General features: G+C 40.6%; 1 protein-coding gene across 6 annotated transcripts in view; it reads left to right on the top strand.

Annotated features, from left to right (window-relative positions):
• LOC121461879 (limbic system associated membrane protein) overlaps positions 1 to 21,315 on the top strand; it is a 2,099,220-nt gene that overhangs the window by 2,049,814 nt on the left and 28,091 nt on the right. For 4 of the 6 annotated variants that reach the window (XM_041673213.1, XM_041673212.1, XM_041673211.1 and 1 more), the window contains 3 exons: positions 10,903 to 11,023; positions 11,472 to 11,620; positions 18,299 to 18,334. In XM_041673213.1, the coding sequence (XP_041529147.1) occupies positions 10,903 to 11,023; positions 11,472 to 11,620; positions 18,299 to 18,334 (306 nt within the window). The remainder of the gene's footprint in view (positions 1 to 10,902; positions 11,024 to 11,471; positions 11,621 to 18,298; positions 18,335 to 21,315) is intronic. The other 2 variants (XM_041673214.1, XM_041673217.1) reach the window with 1 other exon arrangement.

The raw sequence follows: 21,315 nt of genomic DNA, 5'->3' as shown, positions 1-21,315 counted from the left end.
CCACATAATTGTGACTAATGAGAGAACAGAGAGCTATCCTAACATGCATTCCTATCCATCTGTCATCTATCTATCTATCTATCTATCTATCTATCTATCTATCTATCTATCATTTATCTGTATCTATCATTTCTCTGTGTGTGTACATGTGTGTCACCACATTCATACCCTTTATACACACCTATCTCCATCTATGCACACAGATCACACACACAAGCACGCACATACACATGCACAAATAATTTATACCACTTCTGAAAGAGTATTTTAGGCCACGTTGAATTATATTTTTTTCATGTTATGAATTTCATGCTGCTACCTATGTGCCAGAGCAGGGATAAATGTTCTCTAGCCTTCTAATACCCCTGAAAAAGTAAATCTAATCAACTTCAATTTAAAACTTGAGAAACAAGCCTGAAGCCAGACTGTGGCCACGTCCCATCATTCAGGAGGCAGAGGCAGGTGGATCTCTGTGAGTCTGATGCCAGTCTGGTCTACAGAGCTAGTTCCAGGAAAACCAAGGATATAGAGAAACCTTGTCTCACACCAAAAAGAAAAAAGAAAAAAAGACACCAAAGCCTGAGTCCAGGAAATCACCTACCCAAAGCAACACAAAAACCAATGGAAGAAAAGTAATTCAGCCTCAGGTCTGTTTGATTCTAAGGCCCAAACCTGCCAAGGAAGAAGAGGAGAGGGAGGCATTTCAATTACCTGTAATGCTCCACGCTGCTTCCTATTAGGAATTTAAGCATGTTATTTTATCTCAAGGTAATCCAATGAGATAAGCATCTATAATCTTGCTGTAGACATTTGGAACTGGGCATTAGAGAGTTCAGAAATCTTGTTTAAGGTAGCTCAGCCTATGCTGGAATGCCCTGGTCCCCTGTGTCCCTTCCAGCCAGCCTTTCAGCTTTCCGAAATGGGCAGTGAAGACTTGGAAGTATACCTAGGGGAAAGCAATAGACACAGCACTGAACTACACGTTTATGGTCTCATTTTGAAGAGCAAGGGGCTGCATTTGATGAGCTGTGAAGTGCTTTTATCCCTGGCTGTCTCCAATTTTTTTAGTAGTAGAGTTTTGAAATGCCAGTGTTACTATTCTTTTGCAGTACTGGGTGTGTTTCAAAGACGCATTAATGATCTCAATGTTATAAAATGCTTTAGGTCCTTTTTTTCACATGAAAGGCAGTTTCTCTGGCTGTTTATGTAAGTTATAATTAGGTTAGTTAACTTCTTTTGTGCACCCATAGCCGTGCTATCATCTGCCACCTCTTCTCCGACTTTTGGAGTCAAGATTTCATTTTCTCTTAATTGACCTTCAACTTAATTAGGTTTCTGAAAGTCCAATCATGTAGTAAATAGAAAATATTTATGCTTCCATTGTATGAAACATCAAAGTGGTCTGGATTGTAGATGGTTTCCAAGATCAAAGCTAGCCGCCTGGGTCCTGTTATTATTGAAGCAATTAGTCTGACATTGCTCCCTTTCCACTGTCCCCGAAGTGTAATTTAGAGTGGGAAAAATACTGATAATTTTCAAGAAAACTTTGGTGAGAATATGAGCTTTGGCCAGTGATGAGTGAATTGCTAAATACAGACAGAGCCTGCAGAGTCACAAAAAGTATTTTGGAACAGACTACATGGACATGTTGAGTTCAATTAAACACCCAATGTGCTCTATCCAAGAGGAACAACAATGTGCCCGGCCCTGTAAAACTATTCAGCCAATGCTAACTGAAGGTATAGATAGGAAATTCAAAATAAAACTCCTTCTTAATAGTTTTCCAAACTCTAGAAATAAATGGTGCTGGCTACACATCAGGGAAAAAAATTCTAATTTCAAATTCCTCTGGAATCACCTTATTCCCTCCAACCTTCATAGAGTGCATTTGTGTGAAATCAGTCACCACACCAGTTCAAATAAGTCATGGTACCTCTGGTTGCATCGTGTAAATAGATGAGATTTACGGGACTGAATTAAAGAAGCATGCTCTCACTGACAGAGAAACAGCCAGGAGACCTTTTGTCACCTTATCTGAACCTTCCTTCTTTTGTTAACCAGAGTTCTCTTCCCTTCCAAGCCAGAGGCTTCAGGATTAGGTCCGGCAATCAGGATGCCTAAGAAAACTACCGGTGGGAGAGATTATCATAATGAACATACCCTGGGTACCACTAAAAGGGGCAATCTTAGCACTGGTAACTTTCCTATTGCCACACATTGATTCGTTTACTCAGTTACCAACAGATGTTCGTGCAGGACACATAAAGGCTAGCACAGTAAGGAAGGGAGACATAACAGTTTCACCCGTGGAGCTCACAGCAGATTCTGTAGCTGCTCCTTTTTATTTCTCTTAGATAGCCTGCCTCTGTGGTAGGTCTATATCATTACACATAGCCATTTTACACGCAACATCCATTTTCTAAGTGGTAGGAGGTCCTGGCACCTATAGAAGGCTAAATCACTGGCTCAAAATCTTTGCCATTAAATAAGCTTCGTGAAATTTATACAGTGGACAAGACTTTTGCCTTTCTGCTTCTTATGTAGCCACAGATTTCTTTCAGATATCAATCACGAGGATACACTACCTCTTCTTTGAAGGTCCTAGGTGCACACTCTCAACTGCAGCTTCCACCATTCATCAATAAGTTCTGGGTAGTATCCACTACATAGCAAAGTTCAGTAAATGCAGGCTGCTGGTTTTACTCTGACTCAGCCTAGAGGGGACTGATGGAGGAAGGTCATTGGTTAAATAAAAAGAAACTGCTTGGCCCTCATTGGTTAGAAGTTAGGTGGGAGAAGTAAACAGAACAGAACGCTGGGAGGAAGAGGAAGTGAGCTCAGACTCCACAGCTCTCCTCTTGGGAGCAGACGCCTCAGAGAGACACCATGCTCCCAGCTCCCAGGCAGACACAGGCGATGAAGCTCCGACCCAGGATGGACATAGGCTAGAATCTTCCCAGTAAGCACACCTAGGGGCGCTACACAGATGATTAGAAATGGGCTAAATTAATATGTGAGAATTAGCCTAGAAGAGGCTAGATAGAAATGGGCCAAGCAGTGATTAAATGAATACAGTTTGTGTGTTGTTATTTCGGGCATAAGCTAGCCAGGCAGCCGGGGTGCTGGGGATGCAGCCCCGATGCCCTTATTACTACAGGGGACAGCTTTTCCTAGTTGTGGAGAAATTCCTAAAGGTTGCTTCTATATCTCATTCTTCCCCCTCCTCAGCTGACATGCTAATGTCCCCACCTTCTGTCAGCCCATAGTTCTCTCTGAGTGGCTCACATTGTCAGCCTTTACAGCTCCTCTTTCCTCTCCATCTCCCGTTCACCCAACTCCGCATCTAGAACTAACTGATTCACCCTGTACAGATGGTGGTGGACATGAGACATGAATTCCACAGCCCTTACCTATGATGTGTGTTGATTTAGAGAAAGCAGAAGGAAGTTGCTTCACAGTAGGCAAGCAGGATTGAAGACACCTGTTGGGTATACATGTGTGTATGAGTACCTACCAAGTCCAAAAGGCCAAAGGCATGGGATCCCCAGGATCTAAAGTTATAGACAATTATAAACCGCTAGGTGGCTACTGAAAGCTGAACTCAGATTCTCCAGAAGAGCAGCAAGCATATATGTAACCACTGGGCAATCTCTCTAGCACCTAAAAGTGTATTTTCACCAGACTCTGCAGTACTTTGATTCAAAAGTCATGTGATGAGGAAGTTTTAGGAAAATAACCTCTCAGTGTAGAGTAAGATCTTCTCTAGGTATTTGTGGCAACACTCAGCCAGTCTCTGTGCCGATCTTACCTTTTCCAAATAACACTTTCACTTATTTTTTGAGAATTCATAGAATATACTTAATCATAATTATTCTCCATTCCCAGATCCTCCATCTCCTCCCTAAACCACAATTCTCCAGTTTCATGTTCTTGCCACCCCTCTTCTCTCATAGACATGGAGTATAAACATTCTCTGACACAGCCAAAGAACTTGTGTATGGCAGACTTAAGACTCCTAGGTCTAACATGGTAACTTTTCATCCACACACAACAGAGTAATCATGGTAAAAGCAGTTAATGCAATTAATTTTAGTACTTTAGATGCTAAAAGTTCTTCTTGTGCTCTTTGCATATGATTTTAAGTATTTGCCTTACACCTTACAGTATAATAAGATGTCATCATCTGCATTCATAGGTAAGCAGGTAAGGAAAGGGGTGTGTATGGAGACACAGAAGGAAATCAAGCCTTTATCTTCTGACTCCTAATGTAAAAATAGAGCAACTAAGTCACTATGGGTTGTGCCATTTTTTCAGCACTCTGAAAACAAAAATCTGCAATATTTACTTTCCAAGTTCACTTATGTAATATTTTTTTCTTTAGTAAGAGTCTATTCCTGGGCCTGGAGAGATGGCTTAGTGGCTAAAAGCACTTACTGATCTTGTAGAAAACCTGGGTTTGGTTCCCAGTACTCAGAGGCAATGAAAACTTGCAACCATCCATTACTCCAGTTGCAGTAAATCTAATGCTGTCTTATGACCCCTAATGGCATCAGGCAGGCAAGTGGTGCACAGATCTACATGTGAGCAAGATGTTGAGACACGCAGAGTACATAAATCTAGACATAAAATCAAAAAACTTATTCAAACAATAAAGCAGATCAGAGAGGTTCAGAGCATGATTGACCTAGTTCTGAATCCATTCTTCAGCAACTGGTCATATGAGTTTGTACAAGTTACTAGCCCTCTGCAAATTTGCCTTCCTGTTTTTCAACTAATACTACTAACACCTAACTCTGAGAACCACCATTTGGATAAGTAAGGATGTCTAATATCTAAAACAATGCTCACATGTGTATATAATTCTTGTAAATTAAACCCTTTATTCAAATTTCATGGTTTTGTGCATTTCCCCCAATATTAAAAAGATTAAATGAATGAGAGGGTTTTTTTTTTGCCTAAGCCACTGTTATCCTTATCATTGTCATTCTAATGGAAAGAATCTTGTTATCAGTGATGTAAGAATAAGAAAGCCCTGATTAATGTTTTCAGGGCCTGAAATTTTGAAGTAATAAAAACTAGAGGAATCATTTGACGATTGTAAGCTCTTCCAATATTACATAAAGAATAACAATGAATCTCTCTGTGCGGCATTTGTAAAAACCACATTTTTATTATAACCATATTTTGAGCAAGGACATCTTTTATTTTAACTATATTAGGCATACAACAATATAATTCGTAATGGTCTTTCTTAGCCTCACCTACACAGAATTCATTCTAAATGAACTTCGAAATGTCCATTCCCATAAGCTATGGAAGAAGACCTGGACTATGATGTCACTGGAGAAATAATAGTAGGAGCAAGCATTTGTACTCCTTATCAGTAGCTATGAACTCACTTCGGGGAAAGGAACTTGCTGGGTTTTAAAAGAAGGAAGCAAGTGCTTGGACTTGGTGGTTGACCAGAGTCATCCTTTTCTGAATAATGCACATAACCCTAGCATCTAGCCAGCCTCTAATGGCTTAATAAACACTTTGTTGTTTAGCTGCTTGTGTACCAAACAAGTTCAGAATAAGGATGAATCTGAAAGACACAAATACATCTGTGTTAGAGGTCAAAATAGAAGTAGTATCTTATCACATTCAAATAGCCACACACACACATACACATACAGGCATGCACGCATGAATGCACACATGCACACACACACCAGGTGCCCTGAGATGGGATATCTGCCTGTATGAGAACAGGAAGGAGAGATCCTACATGCAGCTTTGAGAAACAGAGGACCCAGTTCCCTGGCCCCAAGCTAAATTCCAAAAAGACAAAGTGCACTAGCTGGCTATGGTGGTATACGCCTGTGATCCCAGCTATTCTTTTCAAAAAGAAGGGTCCTAAGTCCAAGAACCATATGAGCAATATAATGAGACACTATCTCCAAAATAAAGACAGACAAAAACAAACAGGACAAAGAGAAAAGATGAGACAAACAGGACCAGTGTGTTCTCAAGTATTTTAGTAAGGGGGGGAAATTCCACATTATCCCCCAAGTAATAGGCAACAATAGGTATATTAAATAACAAGATGTAATTAAACCGTCAGAGCAAGGAATGCTCTGCAAAACTACGCATATGGAACTTGTGATCCTAGTACTAGGGCAGAGGGATTTGAAGGAGTGCACCACAGCAATGGCATGTTGAGACACTACAGCTATGGCTGTGCCTACTATGGTAGTGGTGCTGGTGGTGCTGGTGGTGCTGGTGGTGCTGGTGGTGCTGGTGGTGCTGGTGTTGGTGATGGTGCTGGTGCTGGTGTTCAGGTGGTGCAGGTGGTGGTGCTGGTGATGCTGGTGCTGGTAGTTCTGGTAGTGCTGGTAGTAGAATATGAGTGTGTGCTTTTTCTTGACTGTGTAAATGGCAGAGTAGTGAGGCATCCATCTTCACTAAGGATTTGTCAATTATCTGCATGTAGCTACAGAAACAAACATATCTTAAGATTCATTTTCCAATATTGAATAACTAAATAAATTGTAGAATCAGAATCAAAATTGTCTTTCCCACCAACATCTGTATACCATTGTGCTACAAATTGTGAAGCCATGTGTTTCTGAAGAACATTAAAAATGTTGAAAACAGGTGAGGATGCACAGTTAAATGTACTGAGTTATTTCTTTGTTGGTCATCTCTAGCTTATTTGTTCATTTACTTTGTGTGTGTGTGATGTGTATATGTGCATATATATATATGAACATATGCGTTCATATATCTACATGTGTACATGTGTGTATAGGTATACGAGTGTGTATACATGTGAGGAACACAGATAACTTCAGCTGTCTTTGTCTATCATTTTCTACCTTAATGGTTGTTTTTGTTGTTGCCATTATTTTGGTTTTTTTGTTTTGTTTTGTTTTGGTTTTTCCCTTGAGGCAGAGTTTCTTACTGAAGATGGAGTCCAGCAATTGGCTGAACTGAATAGACAGTGATCTGTCTATCTGACCCTACCCAATCCTGGCATTCCAGACATGCACCAACATGCTCAACATTTTACATGGGTCCTGGAGATACGTCTGGTCTCAGGTCCTCACATTTGCATCAATTTCAACTACCACTTTTTGTGTACCTTATTTTGGTGGATGACCTCTCTTGATTCCCAAACAAAAATCCTGACTCTTATCCTCTTATTCCTCCTTTTTTTCTCCATTCATCTAGCCCCTTTCTCGGTGATCATTTCTGGACCTCTGTATTTTCCGAATCTGTTCTCTCCTGCACATATTTTGTCATAAACCTGGAGCAGAATATTTCTAAATTCCTTCATCAGCTTCCAAATGGGCCTCCCTGCTGCTAGTTCCAGCATTTTACTGATGAGGAAATTGAAGAAGTGTGATGCTGGGCAAAGCACTAAACTCTTAATAAGGGAGAACATTGAGTCAAACCTCAATTTGAGCTCAAGTATATGAAATTTAAATCTAAGCTTATAACCTCCTCTATTTTATATTCTATCCTGTAATGGATCTTTTTCTGACCTGCCAGCCAGTTCCCAAATAATGACATGGAGACTTCTTATTATGAAAACTTGGACTATAGCTTAGGTTTGTTCCCAAATGGCTCTTATAATTTAAATTAACCCAGTTATACTAACCTATGCCCTTTCATATGGCTTTGCCTCGCTTCAATCTTGCACTTCCTGTTTACTCTCCATGTCATCTGGTATTCCCTCAAGCTCCTAGAGTCCTCTCCCTACTTCCTCTTTCTGCCCAAAATTCCCACCTTTACCTCCTACCTACTTGGCTCTCTGCTTTTTATTACACGAAACACAGCAACACACTTTCATGCAATGTACAAATATCCCACAACACCATCTCTCTACGAATTGATCTATCATCAGCACCAATATATCCAGTTCATGTATTATCCTTTGAACTGATGGGCTCTGATGACCTAAATAGCCAATCATAGAAAGACTTTTTAAAGGAACCTTGGTGGTCATTTTAAGCTGAAAAGAGAAAGAGAAAGTGGAGGGTTAAACTCATGTGGATGGTTCTACAAAGCACAGTTCTGGGTTAGGCTAGGCTCAAAACTCAGACTTCCTACTCCTGACCTCTAAGACAGCCCGGTTTTGAAGAATAGGCTGTGAAAATTGCTAAGGGCTTTTAAACGTGATTCTCATCATATATATGTGATAAGCCAAGGCCAAGGTGACAGAGTGTAATAAGAGCTCCATTCAACCATACTAAAACCATATCCTAGGACCCCTACTTTCAGTCCAGGTTTTGTCATTATTGTTCTTCCATTTAGCTTTTCAATATCTCATCTTCCCATTTTGTGCCTATAAGAAAATAAATAGCTAAGTCTAAAGCAAAACCATTGCCAACAATAACAATGCCTTGGCCTGTTGTTTGTGTACAGTTTGAGAGCATTGTCCAAATGTATTCTTACTCTGTTCTCTCTGAAAGTGGGAAAAAACTTCATACTGATAATTAAATGAGACGGAAGGGAACTGCAGGCTGGCCTGATGCTTGTTTGTGTACATGACTATAACTCAGGCTCAGAGTTTATGTAGACAGGGGCCTTTAAAACTGATTCCTGAAGTAATGAGAGCGGCGGGGCTGCGTTCCCAGCACCCCAGCCGCCTGCTCGGCTAGCCTATGCCCCGAAATAATTACACGGACACTGTATCCTTTTAATCACTGCTTGGCCCATTCTCTTCTAGGCTAATTCTCACATATTAATTTAGCCCATTTCTAATCATCTGTGTGTAGCACCCCAAGGTGCGCTTACCGGGGAGATTCTAGCCTAGTCCATCCTGGGTCGGAGCTTCATCCCGGGAGCGGGGCATGGCGTCTCTCTCTGAGGCGTCTGCTCCCGAGAGAGCTGTGTAGTCTCTGAGCTCACTTCCTCTTCCTCCCAGCGTTCTGTTCTGTTTACTCCTCCCAGCTATCCTCTAACCAATAAAATGGGCCAGGGCAGTTCCTTTATTAGCCAATGACCTTCCTCCATCAGATTCCCAAAACCACAGAAGAAAATCAGAAAAAAATACAGGCCAAGAATTTGAATGAGTTGTGTATGTCAAAGTTGATTTTATTAATTATTTTCCTCCACAAAAGCTGAGCATATTGAATGGTGCTTGGGCTTGCTTTTCTACCCGCACACAGCTAAATTACCATTTCCTGGAAAATAACCTTTGCTTTAAAATCTCTCTTTATGTCTCTCTCTCTCTCTCTCTCTCTCTCTCTCTTTTTTTTTTTTTTTTTTTTTTGGTTTTTCAAGACAGGGTTTCTCTGTGGCTTTGGAGCCTGTCCTGGAACTAGCTCTGTAGACCAGGCTGGTCTCGAACTCACAGAGATCTGCCTGTCTCTGCCTCCCAAGTGCTGGGATTAAAGGCGTGCGCCACCATCGCCCGGCTTATGTCTCTCTCTTTATGTCTCTCTCTGTCTCTATCTCTCTTACCTGTGGTGTGTGTGAATGTGTGTGTGTGTGTGTGTGTGTGTGTGTGTGTGCGCGCACGCACGCGCATATGTAGGTGGGGACCTACTTTCAAGTGTCATCTTCAGGAATGCCATCAAATTCCTTTACTTGGCCTGGAATTTACCAGTGAGGCTAGATTACGAGCTCATGCTACGGTGTGCATTTTTACCTGGGGGTTTAGAATCAAACTCAGGTACTCATGCCTAAAAGCCAAGAGTTTTACTGGCTTAGCCAAACACCCTGACTGGGAAAAACATTTTTCTCAAAATTCACGCAGTCATAAAACAGCCCTGGACCCAGGAGGTCATGTCTCCTATCTTACCTTTTAAGTTAGAGTCATCTTAGTAGAACTATCTAGAGATTCGTAGTAAATTAGACTATCAGATAAGCCTTTTTTTCATTCATCTCAAGTCAATTATAGTTTTATTAGGCACAGCCAAAGGCAAAAAAAAAAAAATACAAAGCAATATTGAACACCCAGTGAGAGTGAAGTCCTGAGGACAAGCAGGTCTTTTGTGTACTGTGAGGCATATCATATTGCAAACCATACATAAAAGCCAAATTTGCTTAGGTCATACACAGTTACAGAAGGGAACACCTGGGGCAAAGATCAAAACAATGACCCATGGTAGTTTCTTTGCTTTTTACATTCTGGAGTACTTTGAAAACATAGGACAGAGTTTTCAGTTGGGAGCAGTTTAACCCTCTTATTTCATCAGACCCCTCAAAGCCTTCTCTAGCTAGAGTAACAATAACAATGAGAAAAAGAAAAGGGCAAGTGATACACTTTCCCAGTGACTAAGTACATACACTGCTCGTGGAGAGGCAGATTTCCGAGCATCCATGTCAGCTGGCTCACTGCTACCTACAGCTCCATCTTAGACTATGCAGTACCATTTCTGAATTCACTGGCTCCAGCGCCCGACTCACCTACACATCATATATGCATGCCCACGCAGATACATGCGTGCCTACATATAATCTAAAAATAAATCTTAAAAAATCCTTTGGTTCCACCACTTCCAGAAAAAAAATCACAAATAATATAAACGGCAATTGGAACGATTGAGGAGGAAAGGAAAAGAAACCTTGGGTTTCATTCCCATAAAATGCTATTATAAAAAGTGTATCATTATGTAAGCCAACTCCCCTTTCCATCCATCATTTTCCAATTTACCTTAGCTTGCTGGCGACCAGTCCCCTTTACCTGCTCATGAGGCATGTCAAAGATGCTTTCACAGAATCCCTTTCCTGTCTCTCTCCAACCAGATACTTCTTCTAACTCTATTCAGGGTAGCAATTCTGGAGACTTCTCAAGCTCTCATATGAACCTGTGGGCCCATTCTTCCTAAAGCTTCTCTCACTGCTTCCCTTTGTCCCTGGAGCATCCTTTGCCTCTAGCATAAGAAACCTCTCTCTCTGCCCTTACTACAGATCCACCCACTATCACGGAGTCCAAGAGCAATGAAGCCACCACAGGACGGCAAGCTTCCCTCAAATGTGAGGCCTCAGCAGTGCCTGCGCCTGACTTTGAGTGGTACCGGGATGACACCAGGTATGTACCACATGCTCTATGGCCCAAGTTCCAAATTATGATCTCAAAGTCTCCCAGAGCCTCATAGAAAGACCTCAGTCGTCTGCAATTTTGTGCTTTTTCCTTTTCAACTCCTCCTTTATTACATCACCCAAAATCTGAACACAAAAGCTCTCAGATAAATTTAAATGTGAAGAATATGGTCCAGCTGATAATTTCCACCTATATATTTTTCTTGGATGTAGTAGAAATTTAATTTTAATGGGACTCAGCCATTGCTATGTCTTCTGTATGGATGGACCTCAGTTCTGATAAGAGAACTTGACTACAATGAGTAACTGAGGAAAGAAAACAAGCCTCTATTGACTCTCCTCTTTTTAAAACACTCCAGTGTAAAAGAAGAAGAAGAAACCACTAAGCCACATCCTTTATCCCTATCCCTTCTAACTCTTCTATTTGTTCCTCTTAGGATAAACAGTGCGAATGGCCTTGAGATTAAGAGCACTGAGGGCCAGTCCTCCCTGACGGTGACCAATGTCACTGAGGAGCACTATGGCAACTACACCTGCGTGGCTGCCAACAAGCTGGGCGTCACCAATGCCAGCTTAGTCCTTTTCAGTAAGTATGTCAAAACAGAACCTGACTCGGTGTAAGTACAGGGTTCCTTCGCTTTGACTTGAAACCATCCCTCATTTCTTAAAAGTAAACCTATACAGAAATAAGAACACTCCTGTTGAAACTGGAATGGAGGCTCAGTGGACAAGATTTACAAAGGGGAAGAACTCCACTCTGTACTCCCTTACTTTGGAAAACTGCCCAGTTTTTCATCTGTGTCTCTTGGTTTCATTTTCCCCCTGGTTGGTTAGTTACTCCTCAAGAATATTCAAATGACATATATTTCTTTTGTGGCCTCCTCTTTAAGAAACTGGGGTAATTTGAGGGCCAGGAAATAGATGGCTGTTGGTCTACTCCAGCAGCAAGAGTCCCCGGGAAAAGAAATACTCAGTGAGAGTGAATGAAGCCCTAGAAAAATGAGAATCTGGAAAAATCAAGTGATTTTACTGACACAGAGCAAGGGTATAATGAATGATTAAAGCCAGATATAAAACGTAAAAGAGAGGAGGCTGCAGGACAGTTTCCCTATGACAGCAAGGACCTGATACACCATTGGCAGCAGAGGTAGAACAGTGGGAAAGGGCAGGTCTCTGAAGAGCAGAGAAGACCCTGAAAGATGGCTGAAAAGCAATCAGCTTTTTCAAAGGTACGAAAGTTAAGGGATCCCTGTCGTGGAGTCTTGGTCACTGGCAGTATGTTCAATCAGGTCTCTAACTCCACAGCCTTGTTGGTCAGGTAGCTATAATTCCAGATTCAAATGTCCCTGAGATGCAGAGTTTGCTGAATGAGATCACAGAAAGATGACCCTGTGTGAAACACAAACTCTTTATTTATCAGAATAAGTAAGGCAAATGGTTAGCCTTCTGAGCTCAAAATTCACTTAGATTATATAGAAAACACTTTGAAGTTTTATTATTACTTGAAGGTAACAAACCACTAAAAACTTATTTTCCCCTCTATATGTGCTCAATTAGAAAAAAAAAACCATAGCTAGGAAAGATGTCTTCATCTTGCTGTATTCAATTTAGGTGAGCCTTCAAGGAAAAAAAAAATTCTGGGAAGAAAAATCAATTTAAGTAAGAGTTCTCTTGAAAGACAGAATCAAAACCCTTTGAAAACTGCTGGAGAGCTAGAGCCACTTATGAAAACCAACAGCCACAAACTACCCTAAATGGAGCCTTAGCTTTCTTATTCTTAACTAACTCCTCCTCGCATCAGTCTGTGGTCGTTTGATGAGCTATAGATCAAACGATACATCCGTGGGAAGCTGGATACTCATATGCTGTTTACTTGTCTCTAAAGACTAAATGTACGTAGTCTTTGCTCCAGCCTTCAGCTGGAGCACTTAGGGACTAAAGACACTTAGGGAGCTACGGATTAAGAAATGTAGTTACTTCGTTCCTCCCTAACACAAGGAAATCCAAAGGTATAGGCAAACCCCAGTCGCAATGATAAATCTGAGATTCTGATGAATCTAGGGAAACCTGCTGAAGTAAAACATCATACAGATAACATAAGAGTTTATCAGGGGATCAAAAAACAAAAAATATTACAACCCAATTATTTAGAAGAATGAACAATTACACATCACATTAAGAATAAGAAAAGCTTGAGACTCATACAGTTCAAGTAACAAGTAAAACGTTGCCTTAGTCTGGGGAAGGAAAAGTTGAGGAGAGAATCCTCACAGCAGAGAGACAGAGCAAGGGTTCAGTCACAGAGAGCGGAGACACTTGTAGGGCTAGTGAAAGGGAAATGCCAGATCCTAGTGGCCCATAAGAGGATTTAACATGGTAAAATGAAGAAATATTTTAAAAATCTTAGGGAATTTCCATTTTAAACAGAGAATCAGGGAATTGATCAAATATTTCATATCATAAAGATTTTCATGATTTGGGGACGTCATCCTCAATTATAAAGTACACAGTGCTGTAATCACTGGTGGCCATCTTCCCAGTGGTCCCATACTGCCCTCTACACAGCATCATGCATAATACCAGTTTTGCATTTAGAAACACACAGCTGCATTTAGTGTACACAGCATAAGCCTTCACCTTGGTTTTAGAATATTTCCCCCACAGTGATCAAGCTGAGAGGTTGTGTACTTACTAAAGACAAATGAAAGATCATTAGGTTTTGAAGAGAAAGGAGGTATTGACATTGTAGAAAATTAGGCAACCAGCAACTTTGTTTCTTAAACCTAAAACCCAGTTAGGAACTTCAAAGGGAAAAGTTGTATGTCTTTTGCAAGAAGAACAGCATGCCTTTAGGCCCACCTCAACTCCATCAGTTAGGTTCAGGAAGCATGTCATTACAACCTGCAAAGCTAGAACCTTGAAGTGGGGCTTTACAGTGGCCAAGTTTGCAAAGATCAAAAACTAACCAAAAGAAGAAAGAGACAGGGAAGAAGAAGGCAAAGAAAGAAGGATCAGGTGGAAGAATAAAGGAGAAGGAAAGAAAGAAAAGAAACAAGGAGCATGTGTGAGTAGATCGCCCATTCTTCAGACTGTGTAAGACTACCCATTCTTCAGTTCAAAGTGGGTGAGATTAAAGGGGAAGGGAAGGAAAGGCCCCTGTAAAGCTATGGCTGTTCCTTCTCCACCCAGCAGGGTCAGGAGGAGTAGCCAGAGGCTCTGACAGAAACATTGTGTGGGCAGCAGGGTGCTCTGCTGACCAAGCTCTGCCAGGGCAGATAGAGCAGCTGGTGGGCTGCTGGAGCCAGAGACAGCAGCAGGTAGAGACCTCGAGCCAGAGTCCCTGAGTTCATGATTATTCATCCTCGCTGGTGGGTCAGCACATTTCCTGCCCCGTCCACTGCAGTGACATGCTGACTTCTGCAGTGTCAATTGCCATCCCTTGTCCTCAGCAACATATATATGAACGCTTCTCCACTCTCTGTTCACCTCTCCAGAGGGGTCAGAATAACTGAATGACGGTGCAAGAATACATTGTGTTTATAATACATTCTCCCTGAGCCAGTGAAAGCATTTCTCTTTCATTTGTTCTTGTTCTTCACACATGCCCGTATTCTGCCAGAGACTACTTTAGTGTGTGTATTTGAATAATTCCTTTTAGGCATTTTTCTTCATGCCTGAACTAAGTGGTACATTTCACATCTTTATAAATGCGTGAATCTAGTGGCACAATGTACCTGGGCTGGGATTCAGCTCCTTAGTCTATCAGGAGAGAGCAGTTTATGCCATAATTGAAGACTGGAATTTCTTCTGATACCACGAGAAGTTTCATAGTCTACATATGGAACATCTCAATGTTCTTACTCTGGTAACTGAGGTTTACCCCCAGGATGATGGCTGTACCTTGTCGCAGTTCCTCCCTTAAGTTTCCATTAGCAGAATGGATAGGGAAGAAAAATAAGGGCAATGGTTTGAGTGTTATTAACTCTTCCCAAGGGAGGCTATGTCGAGTGCTTGCTTCACATGCTTCTCACTTAAGGACGGTCTCACTATGTGCTCGTGGTTCCCTATGGCACAGCGATTATGAAATCAGTGAAACAAAGTTATATACAAGCTGAGTTTGAGATTTCAATGTGAGCCTAATGTTTCCAGAGGCCAGTTTCTAAATCAACACACTATTTATTTATATAGACAAAAATGTCAGGATCTACAGCTCATGATGTGCAGGTGAAGAAACACCTAATCTCTTCCTGTTCACACCATGAGACGTTTCTCCAGACACTGTTCTGTTCTTTCATGGTAGAAAAAAAAAAATCCTTCTTCCATTGCCCAACTCCCACAGTCCCCAACCTCATTGGCCTGGGTTCACTGATTCCTAGACTAGAAACTTAAATCTTTAAATTGTTGAGATTCTCAACTAACATTCCAGGTGAGTGTCTTGTTTCCACGTTAAAGGAAAGTTTTGTTGATCAATTCAGAGAAATGGGTGGATTATTAAGATATTAAGATTATTGAAGATAAATGGCTAAAAATACAAAGACATCTACACTGGCCCATTATGCACCAGTGTGCGGGGGTGTTTTATTCATTTTACTTTTTACTAGATTTTGAAAGCTGCCCAAGCAGTCCACGGCTACAGCGAATCTTCACAGTGGCAACCTCCCCCTTATTTTTCAGAAACCATTCTATGCTATTATTTTGGGAGTTTGGTGTTGAAAGCACACCACTTTTTGGCGGTAGTTAAGACATAGGATACTCCCTCACTAGATTCATACAGATACTTCATAATAAAGCACCCTATTGTTGAGCTGTAACTTTCAAAGCGACTCTTTCAAAGACTCTCTATCTCCATAAAAAGAAGCAAATGCACATCTGGATTGCTTTTTATTTTAAAAAAGGGGGGGGTGCATCAAAAGAGCTGAGTTCCAGGAAGACTTGTGTAATATTTATAATAAAATATAATCTGAGTTAACAAATTATTTTGATATAAACACTTTGCCCGCCATTCCAGTTGTTATCTTTCTGGTGCAGTCAATTCAAAGTGCTCCCTTGTGAAACAGTTCCCATATAGTTTTTTTTTTTTTTTTTTTTTTGAGCTATACAGAAGAGTCAGCCAATAGAAAAGCAAAGTCCAGAGTTAAGGACCATGCATAAAGCCACAGCCTGTCCTTCTAGGGTCCAGAGTATAATCTGTCACTAAGATCTCCCTCTAGGCTGCTGAACTGCTTTGACCTTGAGAATCCAAATCCAAGGTAGAAACAAAGCCCTTTGCTTTGCTTGAAAAACAATTTTCTTTCTTTTTTTATTTTTGTCTTGTTTTGTTTTGCTTCTATTGGTATCTGCTTCACTTTGCAGTTCACTCTTAGGGGAGTCCTTAAATCATATTGTAAACTTTAAAACATTAGTAGGGACAATAGTGGGAAGAGTGAGGATAAAAAAACAGGAATGAGAAAGCATCTAAGTGCAGATAAGCCAAAAGGATAGAATGAAGAAGCAAGACTAACTAATGAGGTGATAAGCCTAAAATGGTGAGAATGGGGTGGGTCTAAGATGGCAATCACAAGCTGGGAAGCAGTTGTAAAGGCAACGAGGGAAGTAGCAAGGTTTAGGAATAGCAACCCTCTTGTGAAAATCAGGGCAGAGTGCATTGGTCCAGCTGTGAACAGTGTGATGGGAAAATATTAAGCTAAATCACTTAAACACTCTGAGTAACAACAGCAATAATAAAATAAAATACAGTAGAGAGACTATATGGGACAGTGGTCTCCAGCTGCTACAGAAATGCAGAAAGCAGTTGAGCTATTTATTTTCAAAGCTGGAAACTAAACAGCAAATACGCAGTGAAGGTTTAAATCATTTTTTTCTACTTGGCACTTGTATAACTAAGGCCCAGTTGTTCTCTGAATCTTATTGACCTGTTATGTCTTAATGCACTTAGGAAGCTTTCGTATTTAGCTAGCAACTTTCAGCTAATCTAGAGGGTACACTGCGTAAGGTGCCTGGTACTTTTCTCGATGGCCAGATATATGGGAGACCTAAAGACCGGGAAAAACCAACTTTTCCTTACTGATCTTACAGGACGAGATGGAAGGCAGAACAAGCTTGAATGTGTGTATTTCTCTATGGTTTGGTCGTGACTGATGTTCATCTGACATTTATCCTTATTTAAATGAAGTAAGCACACTAATTGTCTTCTGCTATGCAGTTAGGAGTTGACAAGTGGTGAACCTTGCCACATTATTCTACCTTGTTTAAAGAGCCTCAGGAAGGATTTAGAGTCAAACTGAGAATATTAATAAGAAGTGTGGAAGGTGCTCTAGAACCTAAATTCCATCAGTATCTTTTTTTTTTTTTTTTTTTTTTTTTTGGTTTTTCGAGACAGGGTTTCTCTGTGGCTTTGGAGCCTGTCCTGGAACTAGCTCTGTAGACCAGGCTGGTCTTGAACTCACAGAGATCCGCCCGCCTCTGCCTCCAGAGTGCTGGGATTAAAGGCGTGCGCCACCATCGCCCGGCCATCAGTATCTTTAAATGACAGGAAGACGAATTATGGTACTGTGCATGTGAGAGATGTACATACAGAGACCCCAGTGTTCCAAGGAAAATACTTGCTATTATTTAATGGGATATATCATCAAATTTTGACTGGTGAATCAAATTTCAGAGGACACTGGGTATAGCAAGGAGTAGGATTAAGAGACGGACTAAAGATAAAACGTTATCATTCCAAGAAACGTTTTACCAGGGAGTCGTTTTCCTCTGGCATGGATGTATGTAAGTAAAACCCAAAAGAGAAAAGGTGAGCTAGTGCTTCCCAGAATAAGTTGTCTAGGTGCTTGGATAAATAAAGCTGATAAAAGCGATAGGATAAGAGAAAGGAAACAGATGGTAGCTGCCATAGTTCCACTTATCAGGAGCCAGAGACAAGAACAGGACCAAGAAAGATTTTATAACATGTATATTCTGTTCTACTCCCTTTTCCTAAAAAGATAACATCTCAGTATTGGATTTTCTAGCAGAGGAAAGGACCCCAGATAGAGGGTTACTACCTCTATGCTGGCTCCCTACTCTTGCTTTTTTTAAAAAGGCGTTTTATATTTATAATTTCATTGCTATTTGTCCTTGATATCTAGCAGGAAGAACAAATAAATGCCACATGGGAGATAAGATTCTATAGGCAGGAATTTCCTGTTCTGTCATTGTTTAAGCAATCAGCCTTGAGAATTGTGTATTTAAACACTCCATGATGTTTACCATTCTTCCCCTTCAGAGCGTGTTTTACCCACAGTCCCCCACCCCATTCAAGGTCAGTATGATTTTTATCACTGTAGTTCTGTTCCTGGGTCATTCTCCAACATGTAATATGCAAAAAAAAAAAGGCAAAAGAGGAAGCCACATTCGCAAAATCCACATCTATTAGAAGTTACCATTTCCCCTTAAATGCTGCAAAACAAGACAATCTGTGGAGAGTAACAGATGTGTCTCTGACTTAACTTCAAGTCAGACAGAGAGGGAATAATGCATTTCGATCTGTATGTATTACGGGTCTCTAAGAGCTTCCATACTGGGAACATAGCTGCCTGGGTGCTGGCTGTAACTCTCTGACCCACAAAAAAAAAAAAAAAAAAAAAACGCCCATTGAAGATCCTACTGGCCACCCCAAAACACAAATGTTTATAGACTCTGAACCTACGGTCATTAGAGTTGCTTGTAAAATGTATTTTCCCAAAGACTAAACACAACGCAATTACATGAACACTGCTTTTCCTAAACTCTTGAACATCTTGCATGTTTTACCTTTTAAACATAAATGCTTTAGACAATGCAAATAACAATTTAAAAAATAACCACTCTGCATTCTTTTCATAAAACTTTCTACATATTCAAATTCAATTTTTGCCTCCTACATCACATTTAGATGCAAAGTCACAGCCACAACTTTCTAGCTTAAGGGTATTTAAAGGCAAATTGGCAAATAAAATTAAAATAATACAAAAGAATTGAAGTGAAACCAACCTACCATTGAAATTAAATCCCAGAAAAGTGATTCTCAAATAACACTCAAAGTCGTGAGGAAAAAAAAAAAAAAGGAAACTAGGCCATGCAGGGCCTAGTGTGGAAAAAAATAAATCCAATTAAATAAGATTATCATACACACTAAAGGAAAATGTGCTCAGAATTATAGGAAGAAAGTTGCTGCTTCATAAATTTGAAGATGGATCGTGTTTCATTAACTTGCCCAAACTGAAGTTCCGAGCAGGAGATCTTCAGATTGTCAATAATGCCATGTTTTGCATATGTATGCCTTCACATATATGCAAACTTGCTTTCATTGTATTTACAATGAGTAGTAGAAGGTTTCTAGAGCTGACAAGACAGCTCAATAAATTTTAAGAGCAGTCTAGACTATGTTAGAATACAACTTGGAACTCTGTTGAATAGAACAACTTCCCTAAAGCATTAATTAAAGCTGTTCCTTACCCTGGCCACTAAAAATAAAACTGTTAAAGTGTGCCTGCTTTTCAGACTTGACAGGAAGTGTAGCGTTTGTAGAAAATATTCCATCTTGAATTCCTGACATGCCACAATTATTTTAAGACATTTAGCTTCTAGTGTTGCCACAGAGATTGACACCATTTTATCTTGTTGGCAACTTGCAAACACGTCTTGATGAGGAACCCCCCACACACATACACACACACACACACACACACACACACACACACACACACACACATCTGCCTCCGTGGATCACATTTGCGAAGAGGTCATGCCCTGTCCGAGATGAGCTTTGCACAGTATCAGGATGACTCCGAATGTCTCTGTGACAGTGGCTCTGCAGGCACAGACTCAGGATCATGCGTTGTGGCTGAACAAAGAAACGCCAGACACTGTTCACAGAGGACAGCTGCCGCACATTGAAGTGCAGCCTCACCGAGGGACTGATCTTGTTGAATGCTGTGGAACTTTGCTTCCCAAATACTGAATTCTTGATTGGAGAATGACCCTCGCTTGATTTTGTGTTATGTAGACTGTAGTTAGCTTTCTTAGATAGTTTTTAGAAAATGTAGTTCATCTTCTACTAATACATTTGGCTTCTGCTAGTAGGGATTGAAAAGCTGTTCATGGAGACATGGGATAGCTGGTGGGAGAGGTTCCTGGAGAATGCCCAGTTCTCTTAAATGCCCTGTTCTTGGCAAGGGCACCACCTTTCTAGGGACCCAATCACGTTTTCTCCTTCTCTTTCCAATCAAGAAGGCCTCCCATGTGAAATGCACCTTCCTGTGTAAAGAAAAGACAATGACAGAATGCCTAAGCCTTTAGAGTGACAATCAGTCTTATAAAACACCTATAAAAGCATATCTTACTGTGGCCACCACTATTGTGTATCATTCCATTATTTAATTAACTATTACATATTGTCATCATCTATTTGGGATCTTAGCTTCCATCCCCAAAGTGTTAACCTTGTCTTGTGATTGTTGTTTGAGGCAAATGGCCTGAAGGATGTTAGACCAATTGATTTCTTCAAGGTGACTTGAAAGTCACAAAAAAGGCTGCTCACTGTCTGCCCTCTTCAATAGAAAGAACCTCATCCCCTAACCATAACCCAGTAGAAATGCTTTTCATTACAATGGCTTCTTTCCTTAGTGCCTCCCATTAGAGGGTGGCCCCTCTAATCCTCTCCTGTCCCAACCACCAGGGGCCCTCAGGCCATCTGGGAATGAATTGCCCTGTCTGCAGTGATACCACAATACTGAATGACACCAAAGGTAATATATATTGCCTGTGGCCAAATAGAAATTTTCCAGTGCAGTTACCTCTGGGTCAAACACAAACCAAAACAACAAAAGGAGGGTGCTTTACTATTCCCTAATTAATATATCTGTATATTAATTAGAATATCAATTATTAATAATATATATGTGTGGAGAATAAATGCTGCTTCCTTCTTGATTTGTTTCTGATAGTTGGATTTTCCCATTAATTTTAATTTAGATTTATTCATTCTGAAATTAGTCCTGAATTGCATATATTTGCATAAATACCTCAACTATAGCACTGCAGAAAATCCAGTGAATTATAAAATGAGGGAAGAGTCAGCTCTAAATTTCTAGATAATTTTCTCCCTTTTTGTTTGGCTCGAGCCATTTCCAGGGGTTTCTGTGAGCCTGGGCAATGGTGGTGTCTCCCTTCAGCCAACTTGGGCTAAACCTTTCATCTTACTGGAAGATGCCCTCACATTGAGAAGGAGGATGGCTTCAGTCTGGGGAAAGGAAAAGAGCA

The sequence above is a fragment of the Microtus oregoni genome, unplaced genomic scaffold (assembly GCF_018167655.1).
Source record: "Microtus oregoni isolate MIOR12 unplaced genomic scaffold, Mior012 000023F_ref0000262, whole genome shotgun sequence".
Classification (NCBI taxonomy): Eukaryota; Metazoa; Chordata; class Mammalia; order Rodentia; family Cricetidae; genus Microtus; species Microtus oregoni.
The sequence above is the reverse complement of the archived record's forward strand: the minus strand, read 5'-3'. Positions and strand labels throughout refer to the sequence as shown.